The 27,154-nt window shown below is 36.7% G+C and overlaps 2 protein-coding genes across 3 annotated transcripts; one reads left to right on the plus strand and one right to left on the minus strand.

The window, feature by feature from the left end:
* The first annotated feature begins 6,921 nt into the window (after nucleotides 1-6,921).
* On the plus strand, nucleotides 6,922-16,836 carry LOC107801902 (RNA polymerase II C-terminal domain phosphatase-like 2). Of its 2 annotated transcripts, XM_016625314.2 has the most exons (16): nucleotides 6,922-7,405; nucleotides 8,996-9,466; nucleotides 11,078-11,288; nucleotides 11,678-11,835; nucleotides 11,920-11,990; nucleotides 12,072-12,177; nucleotides 12,258-12,347; nucleotides 12,489-12,627; nucleotides 12,722-13,083; nucleotides 13,163-13,214; nucleotides 13,935-14,065; nucleotides 14,170-14,223; nucleotides 14,963-15,059; nucleotides 15,505-15,901; nucleotides 16,116-16,215; nucleotides 16,418-16,836. In XM_016625314.2, the coding sequence occupies exons 1-14, from the start codon at nucleotides 7,124-7,126 to the stop codon at nucleotides 15,693-15,695; spliced, it is 2,415 nt and encodes an 804-aa protein (XP_016480800.1). In that variant the 5' UTR covers nucleotides 6,922-7,123; the 3' UTR covers nucleotides 15,696-15,901; nucleotides 16,116-16,215; nucleotides 16,418-16,836. The 2 variants fall into 2 exon arrangements, with proteins under 2 accessions (XP_016480800.1, XP_075088134.1); XM_075232033.1 differs by lacking the exon at nucleotides 12,258-12,347.
* A 1,033-nt stretch (nucleotides 16,837-17,869) lies between these two features.
* On the minus strand, nucleotides 17,870-20,580 carry LOC107801903 (uncharacterized). Its single transcript, XM_016625316.2, has 5 exons — nucleotides 20,222-20,580; nucleotides 19,772-19,811; nucleotides 19,515-19,675; nucleotides 18,802-19,440; nucleotides 17,870-18,244 (listed from the first exon to the last, which is right to left on the minus strand). Exons 1-5 carry the CDS (start codon nucleotides 20,453-20,455, stop codon nucleotides 17,996-17,998), a joined length of 1,323 nt encoding a protein of 440 aa, XP_016480802.2. The 5' UTR covers nucleotides 20,456-20,580; the 3' UTR covers nucleotides 17,870-17,995.
* Nucleotides 20,581-27,154: the final 6,574 nt, after the last annotated feature.

Consider the following 27,154-nt stretch of genomic DNA (forward strand, 5'->3'; position numbering starts at 1 on the left):
TTCACCCACTCTGACTTGATCTCGAACATAACCAAACTCCAACGCTCTGCTAGCGCATGAACACCCTCTTAAAGACGCAACCGGCTGAATTCTTTTCCTTGTACATCACATCCACAAAGCATAAACTCTGAGTCTTCCCAAAACCTGCACGTGAATCGATAAGGCAGAATATAACACACATTTAACAATTTCTCTACTCAAATTACCCCTGATGTTTTCTTTTCTTAGTCACAAATAATCCACCAATACACCGATAACTAGAAGCTGCAGAAGCCAACAACCACGCGATCCAATCATAGACGGTGGGGCTCCCCACTTAGCTTTAAGCTATCATCATGTAATGTAGAGCCCACAACGATTCCTCCTTCTCATTTACCATGATCCCGTACAGTTAACCTGCCAAATTTCTCGGAGTCTTTTGTTAAGCTTTTCATGAACATTCTGAATCCTCAGTCACAATCACATATTCGACCTCTTACCAGGTAGCAAGTAGTATTCTTCGCAGAAACTTTGTCAACATCACGCAACCGCTAACCTGCCCACATGAGATAACCCACCTGTGGAATTCCATGCTGACATCCTCTAACGGTGCTGCACTGGTTACAACTACCACGAAATCAGTAAACTCTCCCGAGCCCATGCTCACCCTACCAACTATACAAGTCCGTTCATTCCCCATTGACATCAACTAAAATGCGACAACACATTCCAAACTCGAAGCGTCGTTTGGCAGACCAATCCACCTTCCATCACGATTCCCAAAATCGCTCTAAACTCTCTCAAAGCGTGTGGCTATCCTACCACAAAATCTATACGCTACTCTGCCACTCCCACTTCGGTCAACCATCTCTTTTAAGCAATTTCTCAACCTTTGTTTTTCATATTTAACCTGCTAGTACTTCAACCACCGCGGAATACTTCCTGCCATGTTATCCCTCATACTTTGCTGCCCAACTGTTGCCTCAAATCAAATCCCTATCTGTAGCACCGAAACTAATGAATTGCTACCCACTCTAAACCTCCTGGAATATTATCTTTCTCGAGCCCTCAACATTAGAATCACCAATTAATTCGGAACCACTACACACCGCTATCTCTAACAACCGCGTCTTAGGCACCATTTCACAACACCCTGCCCCGAAGGCAAAAATCAAAGAAGATTATAACACCGACGGACCTTAATGCATTCCAATAAGGACGATGATGCCACATCACAATTGAGAATTCCACCACGCTCGAAAATATCAAGTCTCGTTACTTCATCAACCAAACCTAGACATATATAGTCCGACTGCCTTTCCTCCGCTGGAATTAAATGCTGAACCCCTTAATCATGCTCCGAGAAATCCTCTCTTCAAGTCATTCTTTGCCTCAACACATAAACGAGCACCCTAACATTACACCAACATTGTGCGATAATAACACATGAACATCATAGCAATCCGTGCGTAGCCTCAAAACCATAGGAAGTGCAGATACTGAATTGAAATGATAGAACACCCTTCCGCAAGATGACGATAATAGTCTGCCCGAACACGTAGGAAAAAATATCCTGCACCACGTCTGCAGTGCTACCATAACTATTCGACGCCCAATTGATAACAAGCATTTCACGTCACATAAGATTTAGTAGGAAGGAAATAAAGGCACAAGCCTCACTGGAATCACACCGCACAATGAGGAAATCAAGAAGGGAAGTGCTACTAACAGCCTTGTAGCCTCTCGAAGATAAGTACAAATGTCTCTGTACCGATCCACAAGACTCTACTAGACTTGCTCATGACTTGAGAGACCTAAGTGAACCTAACGCTCTGATACCAAGCTGTCACGGCCCAAAACCCACGATAGGTCGTGATGGCGCCTAACACCGCCGTCAGGCAAGCCAACAGTGATTGATCAATTTAATTATTTATTTTATTACTTTGAAAATCATGATTTTTATTAATTACTTAGTGTGAAATAGAATTTACAGGGTAAATGATAATATTTACACGAACTACAATAATGAACAACCCGTAGGAACTCCTAGAACCCAGTGTCACAAGTGTATGAGAATCAGCTAGAAAATATAATAAAATACAACATCAGTTTGGAATACAAATTAGACAGGAGAATATAAATAGCTCTGATGGAGACTCTGTAGGCTACGGATCGTAACATGAAATGCAACTCACAGGAAAGTCCTCGCAATAGTCGCGCCTCTGCACCCCAAAGACCACCAGACATACATGTACCTGCACAAAAAGTGCAGCAAGTGTAGCATGAGTATGTAAAACAACGCGTAATCTAGACTAACCCCAGAGAAGTAGTGACGAGGGGTCGATATCAACACTTACTAGTGGTCCAATAAGACAGATACAATAGAAGTAAACATGTGTGCGTCAGAGTAAATAAGCGAAATAACAAGTATAATATGTGGTACAATCCTCCTCTCAGCAATAACTCAAACTCTCAGCTAGTAGTTACCTCCTCAATCATAGTATATATATAATGGACCTTACCAGATAGGTCGTCACAGTTTAATCAGGAAAAGCTCACAGATATGTTGGCTTCTTGCCAATTATTGCACATGATTTCATTTTTATAGAAATGCCGAGGCGTACGGCCCGATCCATCATAACATTGCCGAACCATAGATACATCTATTATATTTCCGAGGCGAACAGCCTGCTCCCATGAGAGTATGGTACATAATCCTGCTGAGACGTACGACCCAATCCATCATAATGTGCGCACTGCCGAGGGTCGAACGACACGAACCATAGATGTTTCTATCCTACCGAGACAAACGACCCGATCCCATTAGAATAAGAAGCTTTGACGGGTCCTCGACCCCACTCACGAATAGACGAGTGAGTTATAAAGTTTTTGGAAACCTTTCGATGAGAACGCATAGCGCGGGAGAAATTCGTAAGAGGAGTACAATTATTTCGCGGCTAATCCTGAAGTCCGTCGAATCTCTACAATAGCAAGTCTATCACTCTACACAAGTCTAGTCTCATGTCGCAACGTAAAATAAAGGAATTTAATAGGTAGGAGACAATTCAAATAGTACAGCTATAGCATGGTGTAAACCTAAGTCTACCCGGACAATAACATAGATTTAGCTACGTACGGACTCTCGTCATCTTGTGCGTACGTAGCCCCCGTAACAAGTAGCACATATCAAATACATCACCTAGGGGTAGTTTCCCCCTCACATAGTTAGACAAGAGACTTACCTCACTCCAAAGTTCCATAACCGGCTCCAAAGCCTCTCTAACACCTCAAACCGATGCTCGTCGATCCAAAACAAGTCAAACAAGGTGCAAACTAATCAAAATATACTCTAATACCCATAATTAATCAATTTAAACAATTCTAACTCCGCTCGAAAAGTTAATAAAGTCAACCCTCGGGCCCACACGCCCGGATTCCAAAATTTTTTGAAGATAAATTTTATCCATAATACCATGAACTCAAATATATGATTTATTCCTAATTCCATGTCCAATTTCATAGTCAAAGTCCAAAAATACCAATTTCTAAATTTTCTACCAAAATCCCAAGTTTCTACTAATTTTCATGCTTAAATCCATATACAACCTATGTATTTAACTTGTAATATGTGAGAATCACTTACCTTGTGTTGCTTGATGAAAATATACCCTTGAAGCTCTCCAAAATCACCCTAACCAGGTGAAAATGAGAGAAAATGGGCCAAATCCCGCTTTTAAAATAACACTTCTGCCCAGACGACTTTCCGCACCTGCGAAAAATCCATTGCAGGTGTGGTTCCCTCCAAGCCAGGCAAAATTCGCGTCTGCGGACCTATTTTCGCTCCTACGGTCCCCCATACGCTCCTGTGCTCCCGCACGTGCGGATATCCCTCCACTTTTGCGACCCAGTTGGCCCTCTCGTTTTCCGCTTCTGCGGAGCACCCTTCGCATCTGCGAGCTTGCAGATGCGGAAATAGTCTCGCATCTGCGGCCACCCAGCTCAGTCCAATGGTCGCTTCTTCGGCCCCAACGCCGCACCTGCGGCCCTCAACACGCAAGTGCGATTGCACCAGCAGTTGGCCAACACCAGCATTCAACTTCAACTTTCGATCCGATTCCAATCTGAAACTCACCCGAGGCATCTGGGACCCCGTCCAATCATACCAACCATTCCCAAAATATGGTGCAAACTTGCTCGAGGCCTCAAATCACACCAAACAATATCCAAACTACGAATCGACGATAAAAATCCTTCTTTAAACTTTCAAACTTCTAAACTTCGATGAACGCGTCCGAGCCATACTAAAATATTCTGGAATGATGCCAAACTTTGCGTACAAGTCATGAATCACAATACGAACTCATTTCAAGGTTTGAAATCCCAAACAGACATCAATAACACCAAAGCCCACTTCAAACCAAACTTAGAAAATTCTTAAACTTTTAAAATACCAACCTTCCATAATAAGCGCAGAAATACTCCCGGGTGATCCGATACTCAATCCGAACATACGCCCGAGTCTGAAATCATCATACGAACCTATTGAAACTTTCAAATCCCGATTCCTAGGTCGTTTACTCAAAAGTCAAATTTTAGTCAATTCTTCCAATTTAAGGCTTCCGAAATTAGAATTTATTTTTTCAAATCAACTCCGAACTTCCCGAAATTCAATTCCGTCCATACGTACAACTCTTAATATCTGAAGTGAAACTACTCAAGGGCTCAAACCACTGAACGACGCGCTAGAACTCAAAACGACCGATCGGACTGTTACACTTCTCATTTGTATCTCGTCAATCTCAAACTTGGACATTGTCTCAAAATTGAGACGCAAATTGAAATTGAATCTAATGTAACATGGATTTGTTTAGTTTATGTTACAAGTAATGAGAATGTGTTGCATCAATAGCTAGATAGAAAACAAAATTAATTAGCTGATATTATAATCTAATTTGCTTCAAAGATGCATTCGCTATTAAATACTAGAGTCGACTAAGTGTTGGCTTCTTATTTATACCTCGTCAATCTTAAACCTATAAATTAGATCCAGATTGAGTCTCAAATTCAAATCGAATATGAGTTAACATTAATTCGATTTATATCGTACTATTTTATAAGTATAAATCCCCAATTTAAAGATTGGATTACAGAAAAATCCTTCAAAAGTTAATTGACTATTATAACCTCTTATTAAATATTAAATTTTAGATGCACTGAAATTTTTGCCCCAATATAACTTATTGCTACTGTGAGATGATCTCAATATAAGCTTTTTTACCTCTTAGCTAAGGACCTTTAGTTTACTTTGTCATCATGCTTTTTTCATCGGTTAAAAAATCAATCAGCAACTTATATAAATCGACTATTAAAAGAAGAAATAGCCGAGGAAAGAAGTAGATTTGCAAGTTTAACGTGTAAGTTCATTGTCTCTTCTACGAGTGTTCATAAAATTGTGTATTAGTATTATTTATGTAATTTTTGATTAAGCAACACCATCTACTGTTATTTAGTATGAAATGGTATTTATTTTATATTTTTTCCGAAAATCATATAGACTCTTGTGCCGTAAATGAAATATTACGTAGTAGAGTTTTTCTCCCTTCAACTTTCATTTCTTATTTAAATTTTCTTTTCATTTTCCTTTTCAGAAATTTTCATTTTCTGGTATGATAATCTGAGAATTAAGTAGGTTAATTTAATATGATGATTTTATAGAAAATAATTAAAGTATTAGTGTAATTTATTGAATTACTTTATTTATAAGGCACATACTAATATTGAAGAGATAAGAAAATGAAGCAACGACCATATATCCCGACAATCGTTGCTTCTACATTGCAGGATACATGTATCCATTGAGGATAGTGTGCGGTAGATAAAATACATATAAATGTTAATATTATGATTTTTTTGTTCCTTTTAAATATTAATAAATTATTATTGTTATATGTAAATTTATAAAACTTTTAGATACAAGTTATCTTGCTTGAATAGAATAGTATTTTGAAATTATCACACGATATCTATATTCGTATCTACACATATTACCTTACCAACATTATATATAGGCCAAATTCAATTATCTTAACAACGTCACATCAAATTCAACAAATCTGAGTTTAGAGGACATTAATGATCTATTATTCCAACCTTACTATTTAGTAAATCTTTTTATGTTTAGTATATTATGCTTGCTAATCACAAAAGAAAGTAGGCAATCAAATAATCGTTTATTTGATTCAAACACATTGTTTGAATCAAAATAAGATACTTTTTAAAATGTTTATTTTATAATTCAAACACTTTGTTTAATAATATATGCGATTTTATAAAAAATATATACTAAATTATATGAAATACAAAGCGCGTGCCCATAAACTAGTATTAAAAATAAATAGAAGACATTAAACATCATAGCACGATAGACAATGGAATAAATTAGTTGATACATAATCTAATTTGATTTTTAACAAAAATTTAAAAATCCCTTAAAAGGTAAAAAAGGATAAATCTACAGACATACACACAAATATAGCAGCTCTATAATTGCTGAGACATTTTCTTTTTTCTTTTTGGTAATTAAAATTGCTGATACATTACAAATTACAACACTACTTAATGAGTAACCTAACCAAATACTTCCTACGTACTAAATAAGGGAGTAATATATAAAATAGACGCGTCTCCACAATATGATCAAATTCTCATTGATCGAATGGTCATGGTCACGCCACATCAAAACATAAACATCCTAACCGTGCGCCTGAGCGTAGAATAACAAACCCTTACGAGCCTCACACATCGCATGCGTACCTTGAACCAGATACAATCCATACGAAACCCTCCGGTTTTTCCGTAAAATTCTTACAACATTAAGACCAATTATAAACCAACCCCACTCAGTTTTTCTATAAATACCTTAACACACCCTATTCATTCGAAACCGCTGCTTATAGAGCGAGAAAAAAAAGCATAAGCAGAGCGCGCCAGCTCTAGAGAGAGAAAAAACACAGAGAAATAGGTACACAGCAATGGAGTGAAGAAAGAGAAAATTCTTTTTTTCTAAATTTTTCTATTTTTCCAGTGAATTATCCTCGAGTAATTCATCACATTTTTCGATTTTGCGAGATTAAGCTCTGTTACAATGAGTTTTTTAGGGTTCAAATCGGTTGTGTTTCACGGAGAAACGTGTTTAGGAGAGCTGGAGATTGTTCAGGTTAAGGATCAGAATTTTCAGTTCCCAAACAACGAGATACGGATCCATCACATATCTCAAAACAGCGAACGGTGTCATCCTCTCTCTGTTCTACAAACAATTTCATCACCTGTTCGTTGTAAGCTTGAACCCAACTCGAATTCGGCGTCGAACGGTTCTGATCAGTCTCCGTTGATTAATCTTCACGCCTCCTGCTTTTATGAACTCAAGGTTATATACATTGGCAAATTTTAATTGAATAACTAGCTATAACCAGTTGTATAATGCTTTAGTACATTTACTGCACGAGTTGATTTAGTTGTTACGGAATTTTGTGACAATGAGACTCGTAATACTTCATCAAAAGAAAACGCTTGTTTATGATTTTACGTTTATTGTGAAATACTCACTTTACATTTACTATGATTACAAGAGGCCAGGTGTTGTTTATATACCTTGGTTCTGATCAGCATCAATCTTCACACCTCGTGCTTTTATGAACTCATTCAAGTTTTAGTTGAATAACTAGCTATAATCAGTTGTATAGTGCTTTACATTTACTGTGAAATGCTGATTTTACATTTAATTGAATAACTAGCTATAACCAGTTGTATAAAGATTTTTTAACCTGTAATAGTAGTTAGTTACCACTTTTATCAGATTATTAATTAATACTTATCAAGAGATTTACCTGTAATTACCTAATTAGTGTTTACCCTATTAGTGACTTAGTGACCTGGTTGTGTAGATATTTTTTACAGTATCAACGAATTTTAACATATGATAGTAGGTTAGTTACCATTTTATCAGTTTATTATTTAATGCTTATCAAAGAGATTTACCTGTAATTAACTAATAAGTGACTTGATTGTATAAATATTTTTTACACCATCAGTGCATAGAACTTAAACTCTTATTGGGAAATACTGGTTTTACATTTTTTGTGAAAATACTGCATGAGTTGAAATTTAGTTGCTAATGGAGTTTTGTGACGATGAGACTCATAATGCTCGTTAATGTTTTTACGTTTACTATGAAATACCGACTTTACAATTTACTATGAAATTACTAGAGGCCAGTTGTTGTTTATTTGTTCAAAGAGTTTTCTGATAATGAGAAATAATGCTCTTGTTGATGAAATTAATGGGACACAGTTGTGCTTTTAGTTGGTTACCTCAATTTTTTGACAGTGAGAAATCTTGTGGCATTTTATGTAGATGTGTATGCAAAGTTTCTTTGCGGTGCCTTGATTACAGTTAATTCGTGAAATAACTCAATTTTTTGACAGTGAGAAATCTTGTGGCTATGATTTTCTTGGTTGATGATATTTTGATGAGATGAAAGTAATTGTGGCATTTTCATGTGGCATTTTTGTCAGGATGTATATGCAAATTCCTTTTTGCTATTATGATTTAATAATGAGGATGCTCTATGAATTTGACAGCTCTGCATATGTTGCATGTTTTTTTGTTTTTATGTATCTACAACAACAACAACATACCTTAGTGTATTCCCACAAGTGGGGTCTTGGGAGAGTAGTATGTACGCAGACCTTACCCCTGCCTTCGTTTTTATGTATCTATTGAAAAGAATTGATATTTCTTATATGAGATGTAAATAGGTTCTTATGTTTTTGCGTTAGGAAATAAAGACACGTGCTAAAGCTATTGTCCTCAGAAATGTGATTTTTGTTTGAAGTATACATAACTTGGTGATAAGAGGACAGAGAAATCCTGAATATGTACATTAAATAATGTGTAATTGATATTTTGTGGATAAGATGTGCTGATGCATTGTTCCTTCTTATTGGTTTTTGTGTAGACTGCAGTAGTCTTGCTGGGGGAAGAAGAAATACATTTGGTGGCAATGCCGAGTAAGCAGAAGAAGTTCCCCTGTTTTTGGTGCTATTCAGTGCCCTTTGGTCTGTATAGTGCTTGTTTACGAATGCTGAATATGAGGTGTTTATCAATTGTTTTTGATCTCGATGAGACTTTAATTGTTGCTAATACAATGAAGTCGTTTGAGGATAGAATTGAGGCTTTGCGGGGTTGGGTTGCACGAGAAACAGATCCAATTCGGTTGTCTGGGATGTCCGCTGAGATGAAGAGATATATAGAGGATCGTGCATTGTTGAAGCAGTACTTGGAGAGTGATTCTGTTGTTGATGGCGGGAAAGTATATAAAGCTCAGCAAGAGGAGGTGCTACAATTATCTGAAGGGCAAGAGCGTGTAGTTCGGCCAGTCATAAGGTTGCTGGAAAAGAATGCGGTTCTAACACGGATTAATCCAGAGGTAATAAGATAGGGAGATTTTCTTTCATTTCTCTGTTATGCCTTGCAATTATTGATTCTTATCATGACACGTCTAAGGCATATGCATGTTTGTCAAATTATTCTACATTTTGCATCATGGAGAATATCCCCCCTGCTTACAACATTCCCTTAGTGGTGCTAGTGGAAGTTAATTAGTTGCATGTCGTGATATATTCGTGGAGTAAAATTTTGGCTATTGATTTATTAGGAGTATGTTGTCATTAATTTTTTATATTTGCTCATTATTCTGTTAATTTTTAGTATTTTAGGTTTCTTAATAGAAAACACATATAGTACAGTGAGGCATAGTTGATCGATTGAATTTTGAAGTTGTGCGGAGGATGCTTTATGGTTTCTCATACAAATTGGAGTACTATTGCGTGAAAGTGGATTGAGTAGTTAATTGTAGCGATTTAAATAGTTTCACAGTATTGTGCTAAAACATTTGCTGTTATCCTGTCTTTATGCTTAAACTGTTACCAATTCATTAGTTAACAGCCTTTCACTTTTTGGTGGCAACTATGCTTTATCACTCAACATTTGTCTTTCTTTTCAGAAAATTTACATGCTCTATTTGAGATCTTGTAGACAAGGTTCTCTGTATAGTTTATAGATGATCTCAGCTTGAGATACTGTTTGATCTACTCCTTAGTTGTACGATTTATAATTTAATGAACTTCCAAGTTATGTTGCTTATCTGGAATCTTGGATGAAACAACTATTTTAGGCACTTTGAGACCAATCTGCGTTAAACTTAGTGTTCCTTTATCACTTGCTATTTGCTTTGTTAGACCCTTTTTTGCATCTACTTCCAGAAGTTCATGTAATTGATATGTTTTCAGTCTCAAATTGGGCTTTCTGAGAAGGCATGGTGCTTTGATTTGTTGGTCTTGGAGCGCATATCTTTTTCTTTGTGTGTGTGCGTGTGTATATTATGTTTACGTTATACAGCTTTTTTGGTCCGTCATTGAGGTTGGTGATGCTTCTTGTGACCGTGTGGCGTGTGTCAAGAGCAGACAAGATTGGATTGAACCATAGTGTTGGCTAAGTGACTCATTCAGTTTCCCTCACTTACTCCAAGGTGTTTGTATTATACTCTATGGTGTTTATTTGGTCTATTGTGATGGTGTTTAATGAATTGCAATTTGAGTTTCTTTTGTTCATGAAATATGCACTTCATGCTGCTGATGGTCCTTAGACATGTGCGTTCACTAATCCACCAGCATTGGCAAAGTTGCATTCCCTTATGGGCTTCCCATGTTTAGAGATCTGCATCCTTACCTGTGCGAGTTCGTGGAAGAAAGGATTGGAGGAGCGATCAACAATTCACCTCCGGTCTTTATTCTTTTATGGCTCTTGTATTCAATCAATCTTTTTTTCATGTAGCTAAAAGAAAATGGTATCCGGACTTTTGGCCTTCTAGCTCAACTGCCATCAGAATATCAAGTTTCATTGTCTTAATGCAGTTGCCCATGTTATGACACTGGAATGTGGACTCGAATTCAGTTGAACATTTATAACACATCATGGTCGTCTGTGATGAATTTTCTGTCTCTACGCATTTTCTTATCATGGGAAACTTCTTGTGCAGAATCGGGATACCAGTGTGCTAGTTAGATTGCGTCCTGCTTGGGATGAGTTGAGAACTTATTTGACAGCCAGAGGTCGGAGAAGGTTCGAAGTGTATGTTTGCACCATGGCGGAGAGAGATTATGCATTGGAGATCTGGAGGCTACTTGACCCTGGGTCACACCTCATTAATGCCAAACAATTGATGGACCGTGTTGTATGTGTCAAATCAGGTTAGGACCTGGAATACTTTACTGTCTTGTGACTCCTTGGGAAAAAAATCTTTTGTTCTTCCGTTCATGGTAAACCACCCCCTACCATTACTAGAGAAAAGCTCAAACCTCTTCTTATGAACTTACATATGATCCATCCACATTGTCGTAAAGGATAATGAAGCACCAAAACTAATGGAAGATTTGTCTTCTTGTGTTTGATATATGTCGTTCTATGCTTTTGGTGGTATTTTCTTTAGCTTCTAATGTTATAGTGGTATTGATGTCCAAGAAGCTGCCAACTGTGGTTGCTTCTCATCAGCGGGCTAATACCTTTTCCTCTTGAACTGTATAATTTATAAAATCTTTTTCATTAACTCAGAACATTGTCTATGTTATTGGTCACATAGGGGCCAAGAAGTCTTTACTTACTGTCTTCCAAACTGGCAATTGTCATCCAAAATTGGCGATGGTTATTGATGACCGATTAAAAGTGTGGGAAGATAAAGATCAACCTCGCGTTCATGTTGTCCCTGCTTTCACTCCATATTATGCTCCACAAGCAGAGGTTTATGTTTTGCTATTTCTGATTATTTTAATATCATCTTTCTTTTGTCACATCGAGACTGAATGGGAACTTCTTTTTGAGTAGATGGCCAATGCAGTTCCTGTCCTATGTGTGGCGAGAAATGTTGCTTGCGATGTTAGAGGTCGATTTTTCAAGTAAGTTCATTCTCAGAAGAGATGTTTAAGTTTGAGTCAATTGAGTAGTTCTTTATCTGATCCCTTTTTTTTGTCACTTAGAGAGTTTGATGAAAGTCTACTCCGGAAGATCTCTGAGATCTTCTATGAAGATGAGGTCGTAAATTTACCTTCTGCACCTGACGTGAGCAACTACTTAATGTCTGAGGTATTCATCTTCAATCTCTTTAAATTTCAACTTTTAAATGAAGGCTGATCTTGATAAGGGTTTGCTTTTTCTACTCTAAGGATGCTTGTTTTTCATCATCCGGAAATCTGAATGCTCCTATTCCTGAGGGGATGTATGGGCCTGAAGTTGCACAAAGATTGCATCAGCAGGTGGTAATAACTGTCTGCGTAGTTTGACTTGTTATCACATGCTTGACCAAAAAGATAACTTGGAAGAGCAACACATCACATCAAGTAATTTAATTTTCAGCCTGTCATTTGCTTATGCTCTAACATTTATGTTCTATCCAGGAGGGAAAAGTTAATATGAACTCTGCTTCTCCTTTCATCGGTAATAATCCTGATTTGAAGCCCGGAAGCTCACAGCTTACGGTGGGAATTGCTGCAAATGTACCTACTCAGTCAATGAAACCAATTCAACCTTCAGAAAGTATAGAAGCCTGTCTTTACCTGCACTTAAATAGTAGATGTTTTATCTTTTTCGTTTCCCACCCGGTAGTCATTTTGTTCCTGTGTGTATTTAGAACCAAGTTTGCTGGGAGCTCCATTTAGACGAGATAACAGCTTTTCTGAAGTTGATGCTGATGGGAAGAGAAGGTATCCCATGTTGAATCCTAGCCAGGATTCGAGGTATCGCGGTTCAGCAGAACCTCCTTTATTATCTAGGGTGCCTCAGAAACCACCCATACTGCCCATACCATCGCAGGGTGGATGGTTGGTGGAAGATGACCTAAATAAAGGACATTTGGGTAGTCGATCACCTGGGATTTTTCAAGAATCTGATGCATCAAGGTCTGATAAACAGAGAGGTCATCTGAATTTGCTCAGTCAAGGTGCAACAAGCATGGTGTTACCAACATATGCATCTACAGGGAAGAATGAAGAGGTACTTGCTACTGCTTCCCTCTGAAATAGTTAACTGGCCTCCTGTTGGCTAATCCTTTCGAATGTTCGACTCTTTGCAGACTAATTCCAGGCATGAAATGCATAAACAAAATTCTCTTATTCAACAGACAGGTGGGTTTGAGTTTTATTCTTATAGATTGTTTTAGTGTTTTTTTTTAATTCCTTATTTGCTGTTATGGATTTGAAATATTAAGGACAAATGTAGGCCTTTAGGTAGGAATGCATTTATTAACCATACTACAATAGTGTTTGGTCTTTGGATAAAGTAGCCATGTCAGTGACTCTTCTGGGGTGTGAATGCTGTTAAGTTGGTTGCTGGTATTAAGTCTGACTGCAGTCTTTGGTGCTACTGATGTGGGTAAAGGCTAGTTTTCAGCTTGTGATTTTGAGCCCAGCTATCGAAATAGTAATAAATCCAACTAATTGCGTGTTTATTTGTCAATTAGGGCAAGGATAAAATTTATCCAAGAAAATAAAGAAGGCCGGAATGAATACTTATACTTATTGATTGCCATGATGGTGTGTTTTTATCTATTTTGGTCAAGATTGTGTTTAGAAGGACTTCAAAAGAAGTTTTTGTATAATCTTGAACAATAGAATCAACATATTGATTCTCGGATGTGCTGACTTTATAGGTTGGTCTTTAGTTTAGTATAGGGAGAACAAGTAAGAGATTATTGGGGGAAGGTTGAGAAATAGATTAGCTAAAATGTTTACTGGTTAGTTGACACAAACAATCTCTTTTTATTCCCCTTTTCCTTGTTTTATTTCCTCTCTTCTTCAAGTTTATAATATATGCTTGCTAGGCTAATTGTAATTTGACCCTGACAGAGGGTAGGCTCTTTCAACATCAGTCAACATTTAACAACAGAGAATCTCAACCAGAAGCTGGGAGAATGAACTTCTTACCATCTTTAGCTACTGGGGTGCTGCAAGAAATTGGACGGCGATGCAACTCAAAGGTATGTGGTACATACTTTTTAGCCAAGATGGTACCATTCTCTGCTCTTGTTGATTTTTCTTGGTTGTCATAGTAAGAGCTCCACCACTGTGTCTTGCTGTGTAGGTTGAGTTCAGGCCTGTGGTGAGCACCAGTGAGGAATTGCAATTTTCAGTTGAGGTTAGAGCATTTTCTACTGTAGAAAGTTTTACTTATCTGAAGCCATTTTCAGGGACTCATTAATTGCATTGTTATCATCAAAATTTGAAGATAAAATTCTGCTAAATGCAGCTCTAGTTTTCACTGATAATACTGTTCCTCTTCTTATATACTGATGGGATACTAGGAAGTAGCGTGCAAGGTAATGGCTCCATGGATTTTATATCCTTGTTAAGACAGTTATGGTAGTTTGCTATACATTTAACAAATTAATCAAAACAAATTTCTTTTAGAAAAAAAAACTATAAGTGATACAATATGCTGTGATAATATTAGTGGAGTTTATACCTTTGATGTTGATGGGATACTTGAAATTAGTGTGCGATGTGATATTCATGTGTCTGTATGTTTTAGTTGAGACAATTGAAATTTATTATTATATGAGGCATGGGCTGTGATGACTTTGAAAATCGGCAAGCGAGGCATGTGTTAATGTCTCGCTTTCAAGATATTCGTTTTGATATGCCTCACTTAAATACTATGTGAGGCATGTGTTATGAACTGTCTGTTAATGTCTCTCTTTCAAGATATTCGTTTTGATATGAGAGTGTTGCATCTGAACTGGGAAGAAAATTTTCTTTGTTTTTTGCCTGCTCCTTTCATTATTGTTCATAAAAGTGCATTATCATATTGGCTTCTGAATTTAGACAAGCAGCATAAGGTTTTTGTATCCAGAATTCTGAGCCTGAGTCATCTTTAGGTCTTCTTCACCGGTGAGAGAGTTGGTGTTGGAATGGGTAAGACTAGGAAGGATGCTCAGCAACAGGCAGCTGAGAATGCTCTTCGTAACTTGGCTGGTAAGATCCTGTTAAAATGTTCCCCTGAATTTCTTGATGTAACTTGTTACAAGCATCAAGAGCTAATGGTGTGATGGAAATTCATTCTTCACTTCAACTATTTCAAAAGAGAATTTGTGTAATGAGTAAATTCTTAAGAACTGTGTCTCATGTCCAGTAAATTTTTAAGAATAGTCTCTTGTGTGTTTTGACAAAATTATCTTTCATTTTCTCAGTTATCACTTTAACGTGATGTCAGTATATATATTACTCTTATCAATTCTGACATGTTACACCTACTTCCGAACCTTGTAAAAAAGGGAATGTTACACCGATTTCTGAATTCAATGTCATTTTATGATAAGACCCGGGAGCTGCTTTACATTCTTTCCTTTCTAAAGTTACCTTGTCTGGATACAGGTTTATTTTGAGAGCTAATTTGTAGACTAATAATGCATATGTGCAGATAAATACGTCTCATACATTACATCTCACCCCCGAGTAGTGGATAAAGACCTCAATAAGCTTTCAGTGGAAAATGAAAATGGGTTCTTGTGGGAGACTGTCAATCATGTGGATGAATGGTCAGTGGAGGATAGAGTACCTCAAGTAAATGTTCCGGAGGTGGGAGTTAATGGCGATGCTGCCCATGACTGATTACCCAGTTTTTGAGAACGTGACTGATCTTTGGCTAAGGGGTGCATGGATGCAAGTTTTGGGGATGAGGGGTTGAGATTATCTGGGATGCACCCCTCCTTGAATTTTGTTGCATCAGAGTCAGGAGCAAAACAGGGAAATGTGAGCTTGTTGGCCTACTTGTTCATCTTGCAACGTAGGCCATGCTTCATGCTTCTTCTTTTGAGGTAAAACAGTGGTGTTTAGTCCTAATTCTGCCCCTTCTATTTTCCTCTCACAGTTCTGTTCTGTTGTAACTTTTGCTGGGGTTTCTTTCTGTTCCTTTTCTATTTTGGTCCTTGAATATGGTCTACTCCTAACTGGAAGGCTATCATATTCCAATAGCTTTTTCTTGTCTGTGCTCTGGGTGGAGAGTTTTGACCATCTCCTATTCTTCCTCAGATGCACCTGATTCAAACCTTGCTGTGTCGAGAGTATCCTGATTTGCTGAACAAGCATGTGCAGGTACTACTGGGGCAACGAGTCAAAGGGATTCACCCAGGTAACCTAAGGGCCACAGTATTACATTTTTATCATAGCCAAGTTCTCCCTAGTTCCCAAGTTGATTTTGCCTTGCTTTTAGTCTCTGCACTCGAAAGTCTTGTTTGATTTTTAACTGATGAAGAACGAAGCAAGTTTTGGAATAAAGAGTTCATGTTTTCCGCTGGTGAATACTAACTTTAGTTATCTCTTGATTGTGTTAGATCTTAACCACCCTATCCGAATCATGTCCAGAGAGAGAGCTAGCACCACCCAAGTGATTTTATAATGGGAGGTCCTACAGCAGGAATTTTGACTGGTGTCTCCAGGCAGACAGTTTGGTAGCGAAACCACCTTCACAACTATCTAATTGGCTTTTTGGTGCCTTCATAATTTTTTTCCCGCTATGTTACAGAGAATTATCTTTCCCTTTTACTCTCCTTGGAAAAGTGATTCCAACATCTTTTATGGAAGGGCTTGTTTTTGGTGCCCTAGTTTCAACCATAGTGTGTGTAAGTATATAGTTTCTACCTTGCAATTTTCTCTTAGCTTCGTAGAAAGATAACAAGATATTTTTCTATAGAAACTTGCTGTTACTTTATTTGAAATCTACACAATCAATCAATTATGCTTCAATTTCAAAGTAGTTGGATATAGAGGCTGCTTTCGAACTAGTTGGATATAGAGGCTACTCTCCACGTCGATGTTCATGTTCCTTGCTAATTCTCCTGTGTTAATTTCTAGCATTTAATGCTTTGAAGTTCATGTAAAATGTGTTTTGAGCACGCCATGTGTAGATTTGTATTCATAATATACACATGATGATTTTATCATTTATGGTAACAATCATCACTGAATTTAAAAAAAAAAAGGGCAGGTGCATAAAGCATCATGTATTCACGCAGGATACGGGAAATGGTTGTGCCCTACGTGGTGTGATGTACATAGTTTATACTAATACAAACAATAGTGGTTGCTACAATAGTGGTTGCTTCCACGTCAATGAATGTTGCTAGCAGTCACAATCCAAGATATCCCGTGTGAGTATGAATTGCCGGTGATGCGACACTCGAGCATTGAACCATTATGATACAAGTAAACATATTTATATAGCCAGTACAGTGACTATTAATCATAATTTTGTTGTCAAGTTCTTCACTACCATCGTATAAGTTTACTTACCAATGACAAAACATAACTTGGATATTTTATGTAGTGTAGACAACCGTTCGGTAACTGGCCAAATGGCAAGGGAACGGCGTAGACGTTACGTCCGGGTAGGCAGAATTCCTAGAGAGATCTCAAATAATGTGGCTATAATAACATGTAACATTGGGGATGGTGAACAGATCTGGCAATTTATGTTAGAATCGAGGGAGAGTTATGATCGTGCAATTATGGTGCTTTCCTGCACCAAAAACGATGTGGGAATTCTTTTTCGGGTGGGTTAGTTTTTTATTGGTTTCCACCTAGATTTCAGTACTAGTATCGGAGTATCTGACTATTTCGGTTCCACACCGATTAAGGCGATTAAAGGAGGAAGTGCTCGCTCCCTAGCAGGATTTTTTCTTCTATTTTAAGGCTCGAACTCGAAACATTTGATTAAGGGTGGAAGGATCCTATTCATCCAACCACAACCTTTGGTGGTGGTGGTGGTGGGATAGTAGTTCTAATACTTGAGAATAGTAATATGTATTGGAACAAAATATAATACAAGCCTTGGAAAAAAAGAGAACAAGAGGACCATAATACATTTATCAGTGACATTGTTATCCACACATTGTTGTCTATGAGCTTGTTTTTCAGCCTTCAAGCTCTACTTTAAAGAAACCCAAATTGGCAAAGAACTTCTGCAGTGTTCTTTTACCCCATTGCATATCACTGTCAAATATCTCTTCCACGGGCTTTCCGTTAGGCCAATCTCCTCCTTCCACTAATTCAGACTTTTCTATATCTTCATTCCTTCTTACTTCTTGCTTGACATTAAGCATCATTTCTGGGATTTCTCTAGGATGTGTTAAATCAGTAACTACCTCTTCATTTGAACTCAACTGGATATATTAAAGTATCAGCACATCAGAAATTGACAAATAAAGAAAATACAATCAACAATTTGAGCTATACATGAGCTATGTGATGCCTTTGAGAACTCAAGCTAAAGCCTCATACTCAACAATTTAAGAAGATTAAAGATCTTTGAGTAGGACATAATGAGGTTGCAAGTTTTAGTTTTGTGTCTTATTAAGATTTTGATTGTTTGAAACCAACTTTCTTGTGTCCTGATAATATATTCAGGAAGATAACAAGGCCTTTAAGTAGGACATAATGGGATTGCAAGTTTTAGTTTTTGTGTCTCAATAGTTTATTAAGATATTGATTGTTTGAATACCAACTTTCAAAAAGTTTTACAATGTGATCAAGAAAGAATATAGAGAACTAAAAATCTTTGTTGATTCTTGGTAATTCAACATACCAAGCACCAATGACTCAACATCTAGTGGTAGAATAGCTCTATATCATTTTATTAGGAAGACAAAACTGAGAGAACTACATTTGCTAAAGACACTTCTTCTCCATACGAAACTTGTAATAGGTGTTAAGCAGTTACCTCTGGCACATTGAACTCCTCAGATTTCAATCCAAGTGATCCCTCAGCAACAATTTTATTCATCTGAACTTCATCCAACAACACATTGAACTCCTCACTATTTGATCCAAGTGAGGTCTCAGCAATAACTTTGTCCATGTCCAAAACTTGGGTTAAGCCAGGAACCAAGACAGGAACTGTTTCATGCATGATTAGGATTGACTCGTCTTTTGAGTTTAACACTTCATTATTAAACACCATGTTATTCTTGCCAATAGCTTTTGCTTCTATTATTGTGTCCTCATTTAGATCAGTGTTCACATCCTCTTTTACTTCAGTGATATTTTCTGCGACTATAGCTAAAACTTCATTGCTTTTTTCCTCGTTTACATCATCTTCTAGGTCTACAACTGTTGATGGAACCAGATTCTCAGCTATTAAAATTTCTGGATTAGCTGCAGATTCTTCGGATTGTTCTGCAGCAGGTTCCTCTTCTACAATTGTCTGCAGCTCAGCATTGTCCCAATCTTCAGAAACTGTTATTATTTTCTTGGTTTCCCATGTTTGAAGAATTCGATCAGGGCCTTGTTGCCACAAGATAGTCTCAGCATCTCCTTTCAGAATGAACTTGTAGCTGATGGTTTTTCCACTTGGGATATCCTAAAATAGTCTCAAAGAATTAGAACATAGTTTAGTAAATGAAATATTAACCATAATTAGATTGATTTCAGTACCAACTCGACAGTCCAGGCATGTCCCTCTGACCAGTCAAGTGGCACTGCATTTGATGGATTCCATGAACCAAGAACTGGATCATCACCCACTATGTGGAAATGCTGACCAAAGGTGCATTCCTTATTCAATTGAAATTTTACACGGACAGGTTCGGATTGATCTAGAAAGAAAACAACAGTATCTAAGTTATATAGCGACTGTTATTACAATAAAAATAACTCCTACATATAAGAACTACCACAGTAGGATGACTTACTTGTATCCGTTGTCTCTGTTTCTTCACTCTGAGTATGTGTCTGCATGAGTTAAAAGTTGAACATACAATTATATTGAAAATAGATTTTTATTCAATTCAATAGTGCATATGTCACTTAGATCCATATAATAGTAATATTACTAGTTATTTACATTAGCAGAACAAGAAACACATCCAATTTTTAGCTATTTATCAATTACTCTCTCAGTATTTCTAACTTCACTTTGAGGTGAACAATTTTAACTCATAGTACATGTTATGCATCATATTGCAAGCTAACAGCTAATGTTCATATCTGAAAAGAAAGTAAGAAATAAATTAAGTGTAAACTAGAAAGATGAAAATAAGACACAATATTATTCCAGAAACAAGTGTTTTAGTAGAGTCCCAAAATGATTTTGCAACTAAATAGTACTACTTCAGTATTCAATAAAGGAAAGTAGAAGAGACCTGAGTGTCAAAAGATGATTGGAGAGCAGGAGCACAAGAAATAGGCTGAACGGTTTTGCGCTGAATAGAAAGTGAGCTGACATTAACAAGCTTACAGCTTGACAATCCAAGAAAGCAAATTTCTGACCTTTTACTCAGACCAACATCTTTAGTACACAAAGACAGACCTCTATGTTTGTCTATAATCTTGTCCAAACAAACCCCTTTTACAGATGATCCTGTTAAGGACTCCATATCTAAAATTTGAAGCTTTTCCCAACTGGCGTTCAAGAAAAACAGAGGAAGAAAATGAGAATGGTGATTATGATTGTTCCAAAAATACACTGTTGGGTATAAACTGTGGTAAAAATAGATTGGTGGCTATTAAGGAGTGGAGTGTGGGGTTATAATTTTATACTACAAGAGTGCAGGGTGTGGGGTCCAGTGAGAGCAATACCACGGATCAAGAACCAGGTGGCTTCAATGACCAGGAATTCAATCTTTAACGTTAATTGGAATCTCAAATGAGTAATGGAAAATGTCTTCTTTTTTTTTTTTCCCTCTTCTTGGAACTGCAACAAATTAATTAAGGTAACGCTTACATTTAGGTAAATCAGAGTTTACGTTCTTACCACGAATTTGTTTTTACAACTTAGCTTAAAAGGGCCCTGACTTTTGCTCCTCCACATCTTTCTCGTAATGTTAGTTTTTGGGTCACCTTGTGGACCTACAACTGGACTGGTTCGTTCACTGATCCTCGCATCTTCCTTTTGGATAAAAAAGTACATTTTTTTCTCCTTTTCGTAAATTTGTTAGTGACGGTAAATATTAAGTGTTTACTACAAACAAATTCAACTAATCATTTAATGAAGAGAAAATATGTACATTAATTAAGTAATACAATATAACTTTATGCGCAAACATTTAGTGTGAACATCCAATGGGGGAAAGATTTTACCATAAGTGACGAGTCGTGTGAGTGGTATATAAAAGGAAAAAAAAAATCCTTTGACCTGGGGTTTGAATATGTACTTACATGGTGTACTGACTGCCCTTTCTCTGATTCCCTTGGCTGACTCATGCTTGATTTTTAATAACTAAGTATATAGATTGGTCAGACTCAGTACTTCACTTCGCTAAGCTAACAAGCACTGTAGCTTCAATATTAGAAATGTCTACAGCTATGGAATAATGTTGTTCATAGATAGAAGACCTAATAATGCTGCTTTATTTAACAAAGAATCCAAATATTCACAATCAGAGGCCGGCGGAGCTAAAGTGCCCAATAACTTAAAATGACCAGAATCTGAGCCCCTAAGTTAGCTTTAAATTCTTGCTCCAACTATGTTGTTCACAACCATGTTTCTATGGCTTTGCATGATCATGTCATGGAGATATTTGTGGAACCTTCATTACTCTTGGCAGTGGAAGAACATAACCTTAGAGATGCTGATTTTCTCTTCGTGAAAATGATTCTTTAGGTTATTGAAGCTAGACATTCTTTTATCTATACGGATATAAGCAAAAATCAGATGGTGATGAGACATAACTTACACAACTATTTAGTTCCAAGTCACAAACATGGGCAGCTAGCTAGCCATGTCTTCATGAAATCTGATAACTTTTCTTCCTACATTCGAACATGATAATCAGTCTTAGGATAATTAAGTTAGCGTTCTTGCCTTGATTGAATTTGGCTTCGCTACTCCATGAATCAATCAAAGAGTTTGTTGATTGCTTCTTCCATTTCATTTATTTAGGCGAGAAGGGTCACCGCGGCTAAGCTTTGGTGAATGTCTCAATCAACTAGGTCGATCAGTAGGTAATCTTTTAGCTCTGTAAACTCTTGCAACTGTTAGAACATGCGCAGCGGAAGCAAACATACAATACAGGCATCACATACATGTAAACTAGACAATGATATCATTACAAGATTAGAAGTACTAACCTCTTGAAATTGTTGCGCAGGTCCTCCACAGAGCAAGAATCCAGGGCTGCAGTCTTTTACTATGGTCCTAGTAAAACCTTGGACGAAATTACTTTGAGTGGGCAAGAACAATACAACTCTGAAAAGTACATGAAAAATGTCTTCCTTATGTAGACTCATTTTTCAGCCCTAGATGGCTCCAAAAACGTGTAGGATTCTACTTGTGCAAGTAGAATCATACTCTAACTCAACAAGATGACTATTCTCCCAAGTCACTTTTTACCCAAGTCAGTCCAAATTTTTATTAGGTATAGCAGGGACCACAAAAATAGTAAGAGGCTACCAATTATAGTATTAATTCAAAATTTGGATGAATTAATTCTTACTATAATTAATTGCAGTTTATTCCACTAAAAAACTGTAACTGAACTCCTCAATCTGAATTTCGAAAATTCACTAACACTTATTTTAACTCCTCATGTTAAGATCACAAATAACAATTAATTAAATTAAATCACTGATATTTTAATTTAATCAACTAATTAAATCCTCTATAATTCCGCTTAAACTATTTCATCTGACGGATACAAAATTCACCGGTCGGGTTTTCACATGAAATACTTATAAGATAACATAAAGGGGTATCATCAAACTCAAATCCGAGTCATGGATTCTATCAACTAATTATTATTTCACAAATGCTAATCGTTATTGTCCAATCTATTAGACATACACTAACTCTGAATAGAGTTGTACCTTTTGATAAATCAAAACAATAAACAAATCACATTGATCATAATAACTATATCAAGATTAGTAGTATAAGATCATTTAATGAATTAGAGAAAATATTTTATATATATTCAGCACAAAAACATCTTTTCTCTACTTGGTCCGGTCAATATACACTAAGTATACTAGCCCAAGAAATCAGAGTAAAACCATTCCCATAATCAAGAAAAATTATACTATAATCCGGTGCTACAATCATCAAGATATTTTGCCCAATAATATCTTTGATTGTGAACATAGTTTATTAATTATGAGAACTGACAATTTAATCTTCTGTGCATGAGCTAAGACTCCATACACTAAATTGTCTACTACATAACTAAAGGACATACATGTAACAAATGATCTATTTAAAATAGTACTTTATTGAATTGAATAAATTAAATAAATAATTATTTCATAAAGAATAAAACACAATACTATGTCTAAACTGCATGGTTAATAGTATATCCCAACAATCTCCCACTTAGACTCATAATCATGCGTCTACAACTCTAACACCCATTCCTTCTACATGCTTGTCAAAACTCTTATGTGGTAAGCTCTTTGTAAACGGGTATGCCAAATTATCCTCTGACGCAATCTTCAATACTCTTGCATCACCTCTCTGAGTTATGTCCCGAATTAAATGATATTTACGCTCAATATGCTTACTCCTTTTATGGCTTCTTGGTTCCTTCGAGTTTGCAACTGCACCACTATTGTCACAATAAAGTACAATCGGTGCATGAACCGAAGGAACTACATTAAGCTCTTTTAAAAAGTTTTCAAGCCAAACAGCCTCTTTAGCTGCCTCAGATGCAGCTACATATTCAGCTTCCATGGTGGAATCAGCAACACATGATTGCTTGATACTCCTCCAACTTATGGCTCCACCTCCTAAGGTAAAAACATATCCTGAGGTAGATTTTCTACAATCTCTATCTGACTGGAAATCTGAATTAGTAAAGCCAATGGGTACAAGATCACCTGAGTGATAAACCAACATATCATATCTATTCCTTTTCAGGTACTTGATTATATGTTTAACGACAGTTCAATATTCTCATCCAGGATTAGACTGAAATCTACTAACCATGCCAACATCAAACCAGATATCAGGTCTAGTACATAACATATCATACATGAAACTCCCTACAACAGAAGCATAAGGGACCGCCTTCATCTTTTCTATCTCATCAATCATTTTTGGGGACTGATCATTTGAGTGAGAGATTCCATACCTAAAAGGAAGAAAACCTTTCTTGGAATCTTGCATGCTAAACCTGGTGAGAATAGTATCAATATAAAGTGCTTGGGATAAGCCTAATATCCTTCGCTTGCGATCTCGCATAAGCTTGATCCCAAGGTTATGTGCCGCTTGTCCCAAGTCTTTCATATCAACATGCGAGGACAAACATTCCTTTACTGAATTCAACATGCTCACATTATTTCCCATGAGCAAAATATCATCTACGTACAAAATCAAAAATGTAACTTTATCTCCATCCCACTTCTTATAGACACAAGACTCGTTTTCACATTGATCAAAATAGAAGGTTTTAATCGATATGTCAAAACAAGTATTCCATGCTCTAAAAGCTTGTTTCAATCCATAAATGGATATTTTTTTAATTTACACAATATGTGCTCATTGCCACTTTTTACGAAACCAACTGGTTGTGCCATATAGATGCACTCATCAAGACTTCTATTAAGAAAAACTGTTTTAACATCCATTTGCCAAATCTCATAATCGTAATGAGCAACAATGGATAAGAGAATCCTAATAGATTTAAGCATGGCTACTGGCGAAAAGGTTTCCTCATAACCGATCCCTTCTTTTTGAGTAAACCCTTTTGCAACAAGCCTAGCTTTAAAAGTTTGCACTTTTCCATCCACTCCTCTCTTTTTCTTATAGATCTATCTACAACCAATGGGTTTGACTTCAGTAGGTGGTTCTACAAGATTCCTGATTTGATTGGAGTACATGGACTCCATTTCAGATTTCATAGCAACAACCCATTTATCACCGTCTATATCCTGTAGTGCTTCGTTGTAATTTAAAGGTTCTAAATTAGGCTCTTCAGGGATTCTATCATAAGATTCTCCCAAAAGCCCAAACAGGATAGGTTTTTTAATAATTCTCCCACTACGACTAGTCACTACAGGTGCAGTCTGATTTTGTTATTGAATCACAATATCATTTTCTGGAACTAAAGCCTCAGTGTTATCCTCCACACCTTGCGGTGCTGGGATATCATTAATTTCTTCCTGAAGTGAAAATTGCAGAACAATTTTAGATTGCTCAACAATCTGAGGTTGCTCAACATTACTCTCACTACTTTGGGGTAGTGAGATGTCAGGCAATTGCTCTTGTGCGTTCTGATACCTATTGACATTTCTCCTACTACGATAATGAATTGGTATGTCAATATTGGCTTCCGGGATACGTTCCAGAGACGAGTCATTAGTTACTCCATTACTTAATTCCTGTAAAACTAGTTTACTTAGGAATATGGTTCATTAAATAGTCCTCTTCTAAAAATTTAACATTTGTCGTAACAATTACCTTTTTTTCTTTGAGACAATAAAATAAATCGCCTTTAGTTCCTTTTGGATATCCAATAAAAATGCATACTTCTGTCCTCGATTCCAATTGATCTGCTTTCCCTTTCAGCACTTGTGCTGGACAACCCCAAACCCGAATGTATCGTAAACTTGGCTTGTGCCTAGTCCACAATTCTACTGGAGTTGAAGGTACTGACTTTGAAGGAACCAAATTTAGAATGTAATTTGCTGTTTCTAAAGCATATCCCCAAAAGAAAAAAGTCAAATCGGAACAACTTAATATTGATCTAACCATTTCCATAAGGGTTCTATTTCTTCTTTCTGCCACACCATTTTGTTGTGGTGTTCCTAGGGCAGATAATTGAGATGTAAATCCACAATCTGATAAGTATTTAATTAATTTCGCAGAAAGGTATTCACCACCACGATCATATCGCAATGTTTTGATATATTTATCATGTTGTTTCTCCGTTTCCGTCTTAAATTCTTTGAATTTCTCAAAGCATTCATACTTACGGCGCAACAGATAAATGTATCCATATTTTGAGTAATCATCTGTGAAAGTCACAAAATACTCAAAACCACCTCTTGCTTGTATATTCATTGGGCCACACAAATCAGAGTGAATTAATTCTAACTTATCGCTGGCTATATTTCCTTTTGAGGAAAAATGTCTCTTGGTCATTTTACCTTCTAAACAGGATTCAGATGTTGGCAGTGACTTCACTTTCAATGAACTCAAAGGTCCATCAGAAACCAATATCAAAATCCTATTTAGATTTATGTGACCTAGATGTAAGTGCCACAAATAAGTTTGGCTAAATTCAGAAATACGTTTTCTTTTATGTGGCAGATTAATATTATTTAATTCTTTTGGTTGTTGTAGCACATGAGAAGATATATCAAGAATAAAAAGGTCATGTACTCTAACAGCAGTGTAGATAAAACATTTATTAAACTTGATAACAACAGAGTTATTAGCAAAATAAATATTATAATCATCATCCATTATTTTCGAAACCGAAATCAAATTTCTTCTAATAGAAGGTACATAGAGAACATATTTCAAAACTAAAACTCTACCACTACTAAACAAAACTCTAATATCTTCTAATGCTAAAGTTGGTGCTGGCTCGCCATTGGCTTGAAAAACGCAAACTTCATTCTCACTTAGCCGACGCGTTTCCTGAAACCCCTGTAAAGTGGTGCGGATGTGATTGGTGGCTCCTGAATCTACACACAAAAACATGGTAGAGACAACCACTAAACAAGTTTCAACAACATTTAAATTCGAATTACCTTGCTTATTCAACTTTGCCAGATAGGTAGGGCATTGCTTTTTGCGATGCCTAGGTTGCTTGCAATGATAACACTTTCCTTTGGGCTTTTTCACACCAGCCGCACCTCCAGATGCCAAAACCTTTTGAGCCTTTTTCTTTTTCTTACCGCCTTTCGACTTAGAAATCGAAGCTTTCTCAACATTCAGTTCCACAACTGGAGCTTGTTGTTTGATAATAGATTCTGCCGCTTGTAGGTCATTTAACAATTTCGCCAGTGACAAATCTATTTTGTTCATATTATAGTTCAAGCGAAATTATTGAAAATTGTCAGGCAGAGTCTGCAGGACCATCTCAACTTGAGATTCCTTATCAATCACAGCTCCAAGGACCTCCAGTTCATTCAGA

Source organism: Nicotiana tabacum, chromosome 2 (genome assembly GCF_000715075.1).
Source record: "Nicotiana tabacum cultivar K326 chromosome 2, ASM71507v2, whole genome shotgun sequence".
Classification (NCBI taxonomy): Eukaryota; Viridiplantae; Streptophyta; class Magnoliopsida; order Solanales; family Solanaceae; genus Nicotiana; species Nicotiana tabacum.